This window comes from Euleptes europaea, chromosome 15, assembly GCF_029931775.1.
Source record: "Euleptes europaea isolate rEulEur1 chromosome 15, rEulEur1.hap1, whole genome shotgun sequence".
Taxonomy (NCBI): domain Eukaryota; kingdom Metazoa; phylum Chordata; class Lepidosauria; order Squamata; family Sphaerodactylidae; genus Euleptes; species Euleptes europaea.
Window position 1 is genome coordinate 52,750,460 of NC_079326.1, and position 15,984 is coordinate 52,766,443.

At 48.1% G+C, this 15,984-nt stretch overlaps 2 protein-coding genes across 3 annotated transcripts in view; one reads left to right on the plus strand and one right to left on the minus strand.

Annotated features, from left to right (window-relative positions):
* KANSL1L (KAT8 regulatory NSL complex subunit 1 like) overlaps positions 1-8,270 on the plus strand; it is a 34,412-nt gene extending 26,142 nt beyond the window's left edge. The window contains exons 13-16 of the mRNA XM_056861225.1: positions 1,676-1,829; positions 3,521-3,765; positions 6,791-6,990; positions 8,170-8,270. Of these exons, the coding sequence (XP_056717203.1) occupies positions 1,676-1,829; positions 3,521-3,765; positions 6,791-6,990; positions 8,170-8,270 (700 nt within the window). The remainder of the gene's footprint in view (positions 1-1,675; positions 1,830-3,520; positions 3,766-6,790; positions 6,991-8,169) is intronic.
* An 83-nt stretch (positions 8,271-8,353) lies between these two features.
* Positions 8,354-15,034, minus strand: RPE (ribulose-5-phosphate-3-epimerase). 2 transcript variants are annotated; one of them, XM_056861556.1, is made up of 6 exons: positions 14,911-15,034; positions 12,877-12,956; positions 11,220-11,359; positions 10,748-10,882; positions 10,164-10,250; positions 8,354-8,504 (listed from the first exon to the last, which is right to left on the minus strand). In XM_056861556.1, the coding sequence occupies exons 1-6, from the start codon at positions 15,030-15,032 to the stop codon at positions 8,382-8,384; spliced, it is 687 nt and encodes a 228-aa protein (XP_056717534.1). In that variant the 5' UTR covers positions 15,033-15,034; the 3' UTR covers positions 8,354-8,381. The 2 variants fall into 2 exon arrangements, with proteins under 2 accessions (XP_056717534.1, XP_056717535.1); XM_056861557.1 differs by having other exon boundaries at positions 14,922-15,005.
* Between the last annotated feature and the right edge of the window lie 950 nt (positions 15,035-15,984).

Genomic DNA, 15,984 nt, shown 5'->3' on the forward strand with positions numbered 1-15,984 from the left:
CTTTGGCTCAGTTTAAGCATCACACAGAGCAACGGTTTAATTGTACCAGCTAAGGTTAGTTGGTGGTCTAAATGCAGGCAGCTATCCCTCTCAAACAGAAGTTGGATGATTAACCATGGTTAGCCTTAACTGCCCCCAGATCTGGATGCCCCAGGCTAGCCTAATCAGATCTCGGAAGCTAAGCAGGGTCTATATTGATGAAAACACTCCTGTTGTGGAAACGTTACCCTTAATTAAGGTTATTTTGTGTTTTTTACTCTTGTATGCATCTGAGAAGGGATGACCATATGGTCCTCAGTTCTCGTCAGTGTCATTTGGGTGTACCTGGTTGAATTTTGAAAATTGGTTTTTAATTTAAATAGCTGAAACAAAGGCAGCCTCAGCAGACTTAGAAACAGATCATTATTTCACAAAGCCACCATTTCCAGTGGGTTGGCACACATTCCTTATACAGGCTTTTAAGCAACTCTTTGGATCGGGACCTATGAAAGGAATGTCACCCCATGGTACCTCAAAACAGAATGATTGAACATTACTCTGTCAAATCTATTACGTTAACAACTGTAGGAGTCTAAAACCGATACCAAGTAGCCAAATAAACAGAGTAATTTATACCAAAATATGTTTCAGCCTGTTGGAAAAAGGGCTCTACAGAAAATATATTAAGAAGAGAATGGTCACTATTACTCATATTTCTGGCAGACCGAATGACAGCCATTAATGAAAACATATAAAGAATATGGCATGACATTTTGCAGTTCTTCCTTAGGTAATTAGATTTCTCGTGCTGGTACGGATTTGTCTATAGAGTGCTCAGTTCTTAGAAAAAGGGCAGTATTCTTGTTTTAGTGTGTTCCCTGTTCTTTCAGCAGTCTCTTTCTTATCTGGACTCATTTTCAAAGGCTCATGCTCTCCATGACAAACAGCCTGCCTTCACAAATTTCTGACTGTGTTCTGAGGGCGCACTGAAGGCAAATTGTGTTCCATCCCTATTCAGGTCACAAGTGGGATCTGCAACTCTTTCTTCTTTGGCCTATCATGGGTACATTTTCTTCTGTCTGGGCGAAACAGAAGTCAGATGTTTGTTCCTGAAATACTCTTGGGGTAGTTATGAACTCCAGGGGGATGCTCTCTGAGATTACTTTGGCAGGGGAGACCTTTGGTATCATTAACCATTGTCACAGTTGGCTGAAGACAGAGAGTTGGAGGCCATTTATGCACAGGAGGTTTTGCCTTGGATTTGCCACTCTCTAGATGCACATTTTCCCCATCTGAATTCTCAGAACTCAAAAATAACCTCCATGCAGAGTTCTGAGAATTCAGATGGGGAAAACGTGCATCTAGAGAGCAGCAAATCCAAGACAAAACCTCCCGTGTATAAGTAGCCTGACAGTCTCCTGCTGGCAGTGGCAGAGTCCCTTCTGAATAGCTGTGGCACAACCCTTGCCAGAATAGCCCACCTCCATAAATGCTTTCTTTTCATGTAATATTCTTACAGAAATACAGAGACTTACTTTCAGTTCTTTGATGGGGACTTTGGGTATTTGGCTTGTCTTTTTAAAAAAAACTTGTAAGAAATCCTAATTTATCCACTTAAAATAGGGGAAGTATCCTACTTTCCATCCTCCCATCTGGTTTGGAAGAAACAAGAGCTGTCTATTTTGTTTCATTCTAGAACATTCAGCAGAAATTTGGAGGGATACGAGACAGCGCTGAAACACGACAACTCTGATCTCGCATACCACTTTGGGGAAAATACTGCAGATACTTCAGAATCCGACAGTTCTCTTTGCTCAAGTGTGCTACAGTCATTAGAAAGAAACCAAGAAGTAAGGATGGAAATGTATTTTGTGATGGTGGGGTTTATGTGGACAGCTGCATTAGCAAAATAAATCTCTTTGTTTAACTTCTTGTCTTAGTTTGAGCTCCACAGTGTGGGATTGTAAGTATATGCTTATCACATTAAAGTGAATGTTTACTGTTAAGCGTTAGTGATTACAGTTTAAGGAAGGAAGAAGAGTTGGTTTTTATATGCCGACTTTCTCTACACCTTAAGGAAGAATCAAATCGGCTGACAATCACCTTCCCTTCCCCACAACAGACACCCTGTGAGGTAGGTGGGCTGAGAGAGCTCTAAGAGACCTGTGACTAGTCCAAGGTCACCCAGCTGGCGTCATGTGGAGGAGTGGGAAAAGCAACCCGGTTCACCAGATTAGTGTCCACCGCTCATGTGGAGGAGTGGGGAAATCAAACCCGGTTCTCCAGATCAGAGTCCTCCGCTCCAGACCACTGCTCTTAACCACTACACCGCTCTTAACTACTACGCCACACTGGAGAGGAGCTGGTCAAACACAGTGGCTATTTTGGAGCTCAAAAAGGGACAGGGAGGGGAAATAAGGGCGCTTCGCTACAGGGCCCGATCAGGATCGGGGCCTCTCAGCATCATTAAATGAGTTTAAAATGGTGGCGGTGTTGGGAATTAGTCTGCAAGTTTTATACCTGTCAGGACTACAAAAATGGTTAAATGTTTGTTATGTTTACATGGTCTCAGTGCTAGCCCCTTGGCAAGTGTTGATTGGTCTGATCAACACTATTGGTCATGTGATGTTCAGGCGCATGAGTAAACTGCCGGTTTTTGTTAAGAGAAGATTTACGGTACTTCGCTTCAATTCTTCCTCCTCAAGTTATGAGCCAAAATAGGCAACAAGAGAAGAAAATGAGTTGTAGTTAGGAGTTGTTATTTTATATCCCAAGTTTACCCTCCCTTTAATATAGTAAACGTATATATTTGGTGAAGGAAAACAACGTGTCTTGTATTTTGTGGCTGTGTTTAATCTATGACCCACAAGATCACGATTTGTCGCAATCAGTCTCAACAGGCGGCAGCCCACGAGGATACCGTCACGTCTAGTTTGGCTCTAAAGCGTGGGCCGCACTTGGTTCCACCACTGAAGCGCTACAGCCATGTCCGCTTGTCCTCAGTGTTTTCCATATAACAGACTTGGAATAAATGGTTTCAGAGCTAGCAATCAGTGATGGCAGCTGTTAAACTGGGGCTGGAGAGATCCAAGAGCAGATCCCAACTCTGCCATGAAGCTCGCCTGCTTAGGCCAACCTCACAGGGTCATTGTGAGGATAAAATAGAGGGGAGCAAGAATGGTGTGCCTCTTTTAGAGAAAGGGCCGGATAAGAATGTGAGCACGAAGTGAGCCTTGACTCACGAAAGCGCATTCCCTACCAGAAATTTTGTTAGTCTTTAAGGTGCTGAAGAAGTGAGCTGTGACTCACGACAGCTCGTACCCTACCATAAATGTTGTTAGTCTTTGAGGTGGTACTGGACTCTTGCTCTTTTCCACTGCTAAGAATGTGACTGTTAGACAATGTGCTATAGTTAAGCCCCATTGAAAGCGGTTCTCTGCCCAATGACATTTGAAGACCTTTTTTAATTGTTAGCAATGGCAATTGATAACCATTTTCTACCTATTAAGCAACGTCGGGGTCTCTCTTTTGTCCCCTTCAGCCCGTTTTGTGGGAACGTCGAACTTTTCCACTCCAGGGAAAAGGAGCGGAAGCTTTAATACGCCAAGAGCAGCTGCCAGTTCAGCGGGAAAGTTCGGCCCCGGCCCCCCGCGGTGAGTCTGACTGTGCCTCCCCCGCTGCCTTCTGTTTGCCAAACCACCATGAACTGCACAAGAAGAGGTCTGCTGGCGAGCTGGCAGATGGCGACCACATTGCCTTGGTAACCGGCAGCACGAGAGAGCAGAGGTGACAGGAAAGGAAGCGGCTGATGAAGAAAGCCAGTCTGGGTGAAGGGATGCGCAAGGTAACATTATTTTCCTGCTCGCGCAATCAGTAGCCATTTTGACTTGTAATACGGATACTTACTGCACACATGTTCTGTCTTTATTTTTGACAGGCGGAATGAGACCACAAGGGCTATTTCTTTTATCCTGAACCCCAAGGAAAAACCTTCCAATCTGGAAATCTCACATCCCGCGCATCAACAACGGATGATCCTTAAACTGCAACCCTCACGTACTGCAGTATCTTAAACTAGTCTTCTTTTCAGATGTTCAAGCACGTGTACAGTGTAGCAAGATATACTTTTTTTTTTTAACTTAGCAAAGCAACAATTTCAACTGACCTCTGAAAAGCTACCTGACGCAGTGCCTGGGGTGTTTGTAGGTTTGTGTGGCATAAGAATCCTGTCCCCCTTTAAGGAAAGCTTTTTACCTGGTGAAGGATCAACCCTTGCACATTTGAAATGCGCTCTAGTTACTGAGTTTTCTCACTAGGGAAACTGAAAAGCAATTTAAATATTTATTTTTTCTTTATTTCACAATGGAAAGAGCTGAGAAATCCAGATCCTATACTGCTGGAGCTGCTATCTGAAAATATATATTAAATTTAAAATACATTTATTGCTCACCTTCAACTACAAGTTATTGAGGGAGCGACAACTTATTTGAAATCTTTCCCCCAAGCGCTGTACAAACGTAAAACTGTGTACTTAGTTACAGCTCAGCAGCATGAGTGTCTATTCCATACCCACCAGTACATAATATAGAGAAGTGAAAAATTTAGTAAGTCACCTTTACAAACAAAGCAATTTCAGATACATAAAGAAAACCAAGTTATTGGCATACTCCAAATTCCTGCGTTAGGAATGTGATTTGCACCCTCTAGCGATGCAGTAGATGATTGCGCACAAATTGTAGCACAGGATTGCAATCTACATTCGATGCCAGTTCAAAACGGCTACCCACTGCTGCGAAGGGGGCAGCTTTCCTATGAGGCAGTTGAAAGCATCTAAGCAAGCATCATTGCTCTTCTGCAGTGTAGTGTCCCAGAACTGAGCTGTATTGGGTAGGCAGCCCAATTTTAGTGTCTACTCCCCCACCCCCATATATGCAAGGGAAGGACACTGGAAGTTGGGGGAAACGTTCCGTTGCATTTCAGCACTACAGCCTATGTTAGATTGTAGTTTACTGCAAATGTTGGTTTTAACTTTAAAAAAAATTACTTTTGTCCAGGGAATTACACTTGAATCTTGCCTATGTCTGATGCGGCAGTTTTCAATGCCAAGGTTTTACAATTAAAAAAAACTATTTCTTTATACTTGAGGTTGATGGCGTGAGGTTCCTAACCACGAGTCGAACCCGTGTGGCATGGTGCTCGTTAGGAGCGCCAGTGGCATAGATGAAATCCAGAAATCAGTGAACTGTTGGCACAATGTATGCACATAACATGCAGTGGAATCGGAGATGGAAAATCTGTCAGTTTGCTAGCTTTTCTCTGTGTTTTTTCTGAAAGGCCTGTGTCTTGCAGCACAAGGCAACAATCGCTTCTTACCTGGTCTTGCAAAACCACTTACACAATTTGAGTAGCATAAGAGAGCAGCAATAGTTGGGAGTGGGGAGAGCTCTATAAACATGAAGCTAATTTATTAATCTGTGGGTTTCCTCCCCACCCCCCACTGTTGCTGTTGCCTTACTCTGCTCAGATTGATCAGTGGTGCCCACTGAGGAGGTGAGGAGGGTCCGTGGCTCAGTGGCAGAGCCTCTGCTTTGCGTGCAGAAGGTCCCAGGTACAATCCCCGGCATCTCCAGTTAAAAGCGTCGGGCAGGAAGTGCTGTGAAAGACCTCAGCCTAAGACCCTGGAGAGCCGCTGCTCGTCTGATGGGCCGATGGTCTCATTCGGCGTAAGGCAGCTTCATTTGTGTGTGTGTTTAAATGGTTTTGAAAGATAACACACAGGAAGCACCTTGTGGTTTGCTTGCCATCTTTATTCCTGCTTCATCTGCCTACAGCCTGATGGAACAACTGTAACCTTTTTGTTGGTTCTTGTAGGTTATCCGGGCTGTGTAACCGTGGTCTTGGAATTTTCTTTCCTGACGTTTCGCCAGCAGCTGTGGCAGGCATCTTCAGAGTAGTAACACTGTGTTACTACTCTGAAGATGCCTGCCACAGCTGCTGGCGAAACGTCAGGAAAGAAAATTCCAAGACCACGGTTACACAGCCCGGATAACCTACAAGAACCAATGAACTCTGACCGTGAAAGCCTTCGACAATATTTTGTAACCTTTTTCTTCCACAAACTTTAGTTTAAAGTCATTGTATTATTTGGGGGGGTTATAAATAATTGGAAAGGCACTCTGTAGGTGTTTCACCTCACCTCTTCACACAACGCATAGTTAAACTGTGGAACTCCCTGCCCCAGGATGTAGTGATGGCTGCCAACTTGGAAGGCTTGAAGAGGGGAGTGGATATGTTCATGGAGGAGATGGGTATTCTTGGCTACTAGTCAAAATGGATGCTGGTCATGATGCATACCTAGTCTCTCCAGGATCAAAGGAGCATGCCTGTTATATTAGGTGCTTTGGACCCCAGGCAGGATGCTGCTGCTGCAGTCGTCTTGTTTGGGGGCTTCCTAGAGGCACCTGGTTGGCCACTATGTGAACAGGCTGCTGGACTCAATGGTCCTTGGACTGATCCAGCATGGCCTTTCTTATGTTCTTAAAACTAGTTTACACTGCCCAAGGCTGAAGCCCTTGAGGTGACTTGCCCATTCCTGCAGCTGCGTTCAAAACGGAGACGGCCACCACTCCAGCATCCTCTGCCGTTCGCACATGGCAAGACTTTGTGTTACGTCTCCTTTGGACCTTTGGCTGACTTGTGCATCCAGCCTCCCAAGTAGTGGGTCCCGATCCTCAGCAGTGGAGCTCTTTCCTTACCCTCCAACCCAACTGAGAGTGGTTCCCCCCCCTTTTTAAAGTTTTGCCTTGTTCAGGCGGGGCAAAGGAGAGGATGGTAGGAAACGGGGACTTCTCGCCATGCTCCCCGACCATCGGTATCTCTTGCACAGCTTGGCCATCGGCAGAAGTGGAGCTCTCTCATGTGCCACCCTGACCAAGAGCGAAGCTGGGCAAAAGAAAGGTGTCGGCCGCAACCGGGATGTGAACTGGCCCTTCAACAGGCGACAAATCGCAGGTGACAATAAGCTACTAATGGGAAGGCTGGAGGGAGTTGTGTCGGGGTGTCAGTTCTTACTGTCTTTTCCACCAAACACGCAGGCCTGCTCTCTCCCCCCCCCCCCCCCACACACACATATCCCTCAGACAGAAACTGGGTGATATCCTTTTCATATTTAAGCTGCAGACCTTGTCTTCTTGAGCAGCTGGCTTCATTTGGATCTCTGCAAATGGGAAGGGAGGACATCTCTCCCCCTACCCTTTCAGGGAGTTGGGAAAAGGGATCCTGTGAACATCTGGGCGTGGCAGGAGAAAGGGCACCTCACTGCAAAATAGGTGGGCTCACTCTCACAATGAACCCCCGAGCTGCTGATTGCCCCTGGCCTGCTCTTTCATTCATGCGATACTTAGCTCTGAGCGAGAGGAAAGGGTTCAGTTTTCCAACAAAAGGCGCCTTATTTGTATTACCTGCTGATAAGACTTGTAATGTTTCTTGAGTAACAAGCGACGTAAGAGCTGCTGATTTGAAATACAGAATTTTTTATGAGGCAACTGTACATACTACTACACAAGCTGTGCCCACTCATGCCTGCCTGCCACTAACTTCTACTGACAGTAATGCCGATCGCCACTTTGGGGTCAGAAAGCAATTTTCCTCCAGGCCAAATTGGCCAGGGATCCTGGAGGGTTTGTTTGTTTTTTGCCATCTTCTTGGCATGGAGTAGGGGTCACTGGGGGTGTGGGGGGAAGTATTTGTGAATTCCTTGCACTGTGCAGGGGGATGGACTAGATGTCCTTGGTGATCCCTTCCAGCTCTATGATTCTATTCTACCTTCATGTTTAAGAAACTGAAGATTAATCAACTTGGGTCTTAAAAAGTAGGGCTTACAAAAAGAGTCCATAAATTTGTAAATTATTCCCATTTATTTTTTCCAGTTTCCATTCTCAGCTTGGGGGGGGGTGTTGTTTCTTCACTCCCCTCCCCCCATTCTTCACGTCACATTTATAAATTTCAAAAGAACCAGACCTCAGAGCTTCTAGAGATCAACCAATGTTCTGCGTATTTCAAGCATTTATTTTCACACAGTTAAGAAGTTTTTTTCTGAAAGAAAAAGGAATGCTCAAGATTTAATTGTTGCGTATGGAACAAATACTTTGAAGTTTTCCATAAAATGCTGGTACATGCCATGTTTTGCAGTACATATTACAAAATCTGCCTTTGGCAGTGACGGAATTCTCCCTAGCCGCAAGAACAAACTTAGTGTCCTGCAACAGTCTTTCTTTGCAGTGGAGGAATGACTCTTTAGCGCCGTGGGTCTTCTCTGAGTAGCAATGCAATTCAGTAACGGTTACCCACCCACAGAGATAGCCAAAAAAGCAGCATTCGGTCACGGTGGTGGAAAGCCGGTTTCACCGGTCAAGGGAACGCTTCTGTGCGGCTTCACAACAGACGTTCCTAAGGAGGTTAATGACAGCTCTGGGGTCATCGCTCTTCATTATGGCACTGCCGGACACAATCATATTGGCCCCCGCCTGAAAACAAAACAGAGCGTCAGTCATCCAAAAAGTTTCCTCAAACAGGGATGCTTGCATGCTGCCAGTTTTAATATGAAATGCATTTCTGCTTTTCCAGTAGAATGCCTGTTAACGGAGGATGCCATAAACAACTCCATGGACAAAGTTCACATTTTAGTTATTTCAAAAAGAGTGTTTCAGATGCCAAGATAAGGATTTCAGGGCATGTATGTTAAGACTGCTCAAAATGCCCTGCGACGCAACTGTCTTAAAGCAGATATAGAAAAGGACTTACCAAGATTCAAATACTTGATGCCCTAAGCATTTGAACGTTTAAAACCTGGCCCACCAGGACAGAGTGAGACAAACTGTGGAACTCCCTGCCCCAGGATGTGGTGATGGCTGCTAACTTGGAAGGCTTTAGGAAGAGGGGAGTGGATGTGTTCATGAAGGAGAGGACTATCCATGGCCGCTAGTCAAAATGACTACCAGTCATGATGTGTACCTATTCTCTCCAGAATAGCCATGAAGCTATAGTTTCAACATTAACACGGAAACAAAAGGAAGCTTGTCGCGTCCCTGCCGGGGCCGCTGCGCCATCGAGTGGGACTTCACCTGTTGATGCACCGCCTGGCTGAACCCAACCCTTTGCAGGTAGGGTTTCCTCGGCCTCAGACCACTCAGAGAAGGAGGACGACCCTTCCTCCCCTGAGCTGGCCAGCTTGTTAGCTCTCTGGAAGCAGGGAGCGTGATTCACCAGCTATCCTCATTGGCCTCCACCCATGCTGCTTTATACCCAGCCACCACCTGTGCTCCCCTATTCGCCTCCATCCGAGGCTATAAATGACCCCTCCCTCTTTCCTCTTTCCTCCCCTGCCCCGGGGAATCCCGCCAGCGGGCGTGGCCCCCGTCTCTGCCTGCCCCGAGCTCTTCCGCCCGCCCCGCGTCGGTCAAGCTACGGGCGGGTCTTCACTACGGGCGCCTTTCCTCTGCGCCTGATCCCTCCCCCATCCCAACCACGACCTTCCCTCGGCCGCTGGGGCGGGAGCCGAGCCGGCTTGCCTGCCGCCCTGGGGCCGCTGGCCCCTGCTGTCCTCCCTCCTGCCGGCCGATGGGCGGGGTCTCCGGAGCCTTCCCGGGGCCCCTGGTCCCGCAACACCGCGGCTGTCGATGGGCCTTGCTTGCTGGGCATGGTCTGTCGAGCGGGGCCGTCGGTGGTTGCGGGGGCCTCCGGCCCGTTCGCCGGGGCGCGTGGAGGAGGCTTGGGCCCGCTTCTGCTTGCCGCCCCTCTTGACTCTTTCCCCGGTGAGTGGGGGTTTCCTGGGCCCTTCTCCTCCCTCTTGCGGGCTGGGGCTGGGGTACTCGGGACGGCCCGGGAGCCCGGGCGGGAGGGCGACCTGGGACAAGGCTTGTAGCACTTCAAAGACTAACAGATTTAGAAAAAGTATGTGTGGATCAAAACGTCCCAGATGAAAAGTGTTCCATTTCATGAACCGCAATCCCTTTTGGCAATGACAAGCAGAGAGGAAATGAGCAAGCATACACAAATACACAGTCCATGCCACAGAAAGTCTAGAAGTCCTTAGGATTTCCCAAGGTTCCAGTTCTGTTTGGTGCAACAGACTAACCTGACTGGCACGCCTCGAACATGAGACCTTAACATACGCTGCTTTTTACCTCTGCACATTTATGAATGGTGTCCGGCCCAACTCCGCCATCCACTTCAATATCCAGGGAAGGGAACTGCGTTCTCAGCCAGTTAACCTAGTTAGAAGAAGAAGAGTTGGTTTTTATACGCCGACTTTCTCTACCACTTTAGGAAGAATCAAACCGGCTTACAATCACCTTCCCTTCCCCTCCCCACAACACACATGCTGTGAGGTAGGTGAGACTGAGAGAGCTGTGACTGGCCCAAGGTCACCCAGCTGGCTTTGTGTGTAGGAGTGGGGAAACCAACCCAGTTCACAAGATTAGCCTCCGCCGCTCGTGGAGGAGTGGGGAATCAAACCCGGTTCTCCAGATCAGAGTCCACCACTCCAAACCACTACACCACGCTGGCTCTCGTTAGCAGCACAAAATGAAAGTACATGATGCAAGAAGCACTGTGGCTGTTCTCCTTTCACGTGTGCAATTGCAAAATCAACATTTTAGTACAGCCACATTCTGAAATAAAATTTAACCGCAATTCTCATTACCTAACCAATCACTCCTCCGACATACACCCCCCACATTATCTGCAATAATCAAAACATCAAACCTACCTTTGGCATCATATCTTCCATGAACTTCTGTCCCCCAAAGCCAGGTTCCACTGTCATAACTAAAGCCATGTCTATCTGGTTGGCCCACGGCGCTAAATATTCTACTGTCGTTCCTGGTTTGATAGCCAAACCAACCTATGGAAAAGGAACAAATGAACGACCGCATATTAAGAACTTGTGCCTTGTCACGCATTAATTCTGTCTGGAGGAAGTGAACCAAAGAACATGGACCTTCAAATTGGTTTGCCCCAAATTACAACAGGGTTTAGACCAGGCAAATCACCAACGCAGCAGAAGATGGTTCAGTAGAAGAGTTGGTTTTTATACCCTGATTTTCTCTATCTTACGGAGTCTCAAACTGGCTTACAATCACCTTCCCTTCCTCTCCCCATAACTTCTTTTAAGAAACAGTAACCCCAGATTAGCAGCTGTTCAACAGGAGTATGCAGAACTCTTTCCAACCGCCTCTCACCTTCATTCCGTTTTCTCTGATATCTTTGATAAGTGCGCCTGGATTTTCCGTAGCTTCTATGTGAAAGGTGTACTGGTTTGCACCTGACACAGCCATGGGTTTCACCCACTGTTCTGGCTTGGCAACCATCATGTGCATATCTAGAAAGAGCCGAGTGAAAAAAACAAACAAACATTTACTTTTTGTCACTACTTCAGGAATGCATCTGTGCAATAGAACACCCCAGGCTCCAAACTGAAGCCTGAGTGCCTCCGGGGGCCTCAGTCCAATCGCAAAACAACGAGAGGTTCTACAAAACAGTAGGGGGTGCCAAGCATCCTCCTACGATGGAGACACCAGCTTCAGACGAGCGCTCCCCGCAGACGCAAAGATGATTCCTCCTGGGGTCTTCTGAAGAATCTCCTACTCCAAAGAAGCCAGGATTGGCTCTTTGCTTTGAGGAAGAATAAAAGAATCCTAGTATACCCCCCGAAAAGCATTACGATCATCTGATAGCAATCTACTGGCGGTCCCCAGCCCTAATAGTGTGCCCTCGACGAGAGCCAAAAAGGCCCTGGCTCCGGCCTGGTGGATCGCTCTGCCTGGTGACATCAGGGCCCTGTGGGACCTTAAAAAGTTCTGCAGGGCCTGTACAACAGAGCTTTTCAGCCACAGATATACTTGCTGGCCTTCCTACCCCCCGCCCCCCCGGTTATAAGTTGGATCCATCTGAAGGAGTAGCCTGCCTGTCTGTTCAGTTAGTTGATAGAAACTGGAGTACCATCTTGGGATTTTACTTGATTTTCACTGGAATGTACTGTTTGACTGCTTTAAGTTTTAATATTATCAATGTATATTTTAAATTATGTGACCCGCCCTGAGACTGGCTTTGACCAGGGAGGGCGGGAAAGAAATCGGGGGAAAAAACGAAAACAAATCAACAGTGCATCAAGAAACACAATGGTGGGCACCATGCCTGCCCTGGGCAACATTGCCATTCTAATTGATTCCTTGATGGGAAACCGCTACTGTTCAACTGTATCCTGGGATCACCTTTAAAAGTGCTGAAGTTTCTTCCATGCCATCTGTACCATCTCAGAAGTTTAAAACAGAGCTCATAAAGGAAGGGGGGGTTAAATTTTTTATTTATTTAGGATATTTCTATGCAGCCTCTTCATAGTCCTGCTCAAGGTGCCTTACAATTAAAACAGCGCCACAATATAAAAAACAAGCAATTGGACATAAAAGCTATACATAAAATGGAAGAAGACCATTTTTAAAAGCTTATAAGGTAGAACTTCTCATGAAAAGCCTGGGTAAAAATATGTCTTTTGGCCTGGCACCTAAAATAATCGCCAGGCGAGCCTCAAGGGGGATGACATTTCAAAGGTGAGGTGCCACTTCAGAAATGCCCTGCCACTAATCACCACCCATGTTACTTCTGAAGGCGGGGGCACAGAAAGCAGGGCTTGAGAGGTTGACCTTAACCAGAGGGCTGGATAGTATGGGAAGACCGATGGGAGGGGAACATACACAGTTCTTCCCACGTGCATAGTGGCAGAAGTTTCGCTCTTGAAGAAAAGAGGCTGGCTGCCACAAACAATTTATTCTAGTTCTGTGTCTACAACTAGGCAGGCAAATTCACACATACATTCTTAATCCAACGTTAACAGCTTACCAAAAAAGGGTTCCTGCCCCAGCTGCTTCCGAAGGCTCTCTACCACCGGATGGCCAAACGTGATGTTTGGCACAAAATGCCTACCGATTTGGGAAGAGGAAATTATACACGTTAAGATTCCTGCTAAGAGCATGCGTGTGTGCACATGGGCACGAGCACACACGTAATTTTTTTCCAACTACTGAGAGAGAAGAAGAGTTGGTTTTTATATGCCGATTTTCTCTACCTTTTAAGGAGAACCGAACCAGCTTACAAACTTCCTACCTTCCTCTCCCCACAACAGACACCTTGTGAGGTAGATAAGGCTGAGACAGCTAGGAGAGAGCCATGACAAGCCCAAGGTCACCCAGCAGGCTTCATGTGGAGGAGTGGGGAAATCAACCTGCTTCACCAGATTAGAGTCCGCCGCTCACATGGAGGAGCAGGGAATCAAACCCAGTTCTCCAGATTAGACTACACCACTCCTAACCACTACACCACGCTGGTGCTGATCAGTTTCAGAATTCAGGATGGCTTTTGGCTCTGCTTTTGTCACACTGTTGTGGCCTTCCTGAAGACTCACAGGTCAGTAATAAAGAGTACCAAATTCTAATGGGTAAAAAAGGGGGACTAATATATTGCATGTTTGGTTGCAAGCTGGAATACAGGCTGCCCCAACAGCTTCAATGGGATAAGGAGCCTACATTACAGAATTCTAGCCTCTTCTCCAAGCTTCAACAGGAGCAGCAGTTTTACATCTGATGAAATACACGCTGCTCCGGCAAAGGTTATGCAACAGGCTCCTGTTGTCACAGAGTACAGCATGTTAACAACTGATACAAATGTAGTTAGTGCAGTCTTTGTTGCAAAACATCTGCAACAATCAACATAGAAAACATCTGCTTATCTCCACCCGGCCAGTGTGTTGCAGTAGTAACAGTGTCAGACTAAGATCTGGAACGCATGAAGCTGCCTTATACTGAATCAGGCCCTTGGTCCGTCAGTATTATCTTCCAGACTGGCAGCAGCTCTCCAGGATCTCAGGCAGAGGTCTTTCACATCACCTAGCTGTATCTGAAGAAGTGAGCTGTGGCTCATGAAAGCTCATCCCCTACCAGAAATTTTGTCTTTAAAGTGCTACTGGACTCGGGCTCTTTTCTACTGCTATTCATTGAATCATAGAGTTGGAAGGGACCACCAGGGTCATCTGGTCCAACCCCCTGCACAATACAGGAAATTCACAACTACCTCCCCCCCACACACACACACACATCCCCAGTGACCCCTAGTAGGGCTCACGAAAGCTTATACCCCTACCAGAAATTTTGTTACGTCTTTAAGGTGCCACTGGACTCTGCCTCTTTTCTACTGTCATTTGCCTAAAACCATGTGAACTACTTCCCTACAATTAAAAACACATTTTTAAAGCGGCAGGCTGGGTGCGCATTAGCAGGGCCAGAGGAATCCTTCCCTGGGAGTCCAAAACTGCCAGGGACAGGAGGATAATTTCCACCACCGCATTTTAAAGCACTAGAAACCCGGAAGCTCGTAGTCCCCAAAGCAATAATGCAATCAATAAAAGGCAGGATTGGGTTCTGATCCAGCTATGCTGGAAATGGAGAGTGTTAAGCACTTCTCAGTGGGCCATTAGGGTCGCCGGGTCCCTCTTCGCCACCGGTGGGAGGTTTTTGGGGCGGGGCCTGAGGAGGGCGGGGTTTGGAAAGGGGAGGGACTTCAATGCCATAGAGTCCAATTGCCAAAGTGGCCATTTTTCTCCAGGCGAACTGATCTCTATCAGCTGGAGATCAGTTGTAATAGCAGGAGATCTCCAGCTAGTACCTGGAGGTTGGCAACAATATTCACACCTCTGCCTGGAGAAATGAGTGGCTGCCACCACAAAGATGACCGGAGCAGAGCGGTGCCCAATGGACGGCGGCGGATTCCCGTGTGGACCGGAAGTCACCCCTGCACGCGACGCTCCCTCCCCGCCTCTATGGTCTTCCCCACAGCTCGGTCCCTGGGGCGGGGGGGGGGTGGTCAGCGCAGCGGAGTTACCCGTCCATTACATCCAGGTGGAGGTAGTCGGCCCCGCAGTCCAGCATGCGGCAGCACTCCGCGCCCAGCGCCGCCAAGTCGCTGTTGAGGATGGACGGGCCTACCCGGCACCCGGAGGCCATGACTGCCCACTCGGCCGGCCCCTGGGCAGCCTCCTCTCGCAAGAGCCGGAAGCGCGCGGGGCGCATGCGCACAGCACGCGCGATTGAGAGGGCAGGGCAGACGGGAAATGTAGTTTTCGGGCCCTTTCCCGCCGCCCGGTCTCTGAGGCCTTGGAGCGCAGCGGGAACTACACGCCCCACAAGGCACCGGGCGAGGAGGCGCGGATGACGGCAAAGCGCAGTTACGAAGCGGAGTTTTTTTTTTCCCCTCCCTTCTCGAAAGGGGTGGTGGAGATGGAGATGAGGGCAGCCAATCAGCTCCTCCCATGCGGTCGCCTCATGGGAGAGACGGAGCTCGACTGGCTGGCGGCGAGGGCGGGGTGGAGCCGCCCAACCAATGGCGTGCGGGCTCTCCTGTCAACGCCCGCGTAGGCGTGGCCGGGAGACTTTCAGGTGGGCGGAGCTGTCACGTGATTGAAACAAAAATGCATTGCATGTAGAAAGCCAGGATGTCAGGGAGGAGGCTGGGCCAGAAGTGCTTGGCAGTTGACCCTCTTTGTAGAGAACATTTTCTCCATGGGAGAATGCCAGGGAATGGGGTTGCCACCTCCAGGTTGGAAAATTCCTGGAGATTTGGGGGAAGGGCTTCAGCAGGAGTCCACCCTCCAACGCTGTCATTTTCTCCAGGAGAACTGATCTTTGTTGCCTGGAGAGCAGTTGTAATCCCAGGAGATCTCCAGGTACCACCTGGAGGCTGGCCACTAGGGTTGCCAACCTCCAGGTGGTGGCTGGAGATCTCCTGCTACTACAACCGGTCTCCAGCCGGTTCCTCTCCTGGGGAAAGTGGCTGCTTTGGCAACTGGACTCTATGGCCCTGAAGTCCCTCCCCAAAACCCCGCCCTACTCAAGCTCTGCCCCAAAAATCCCCAGGTATTTCCCAACCTGGAGGTGGCAACCCTATTGGCAACTCTCC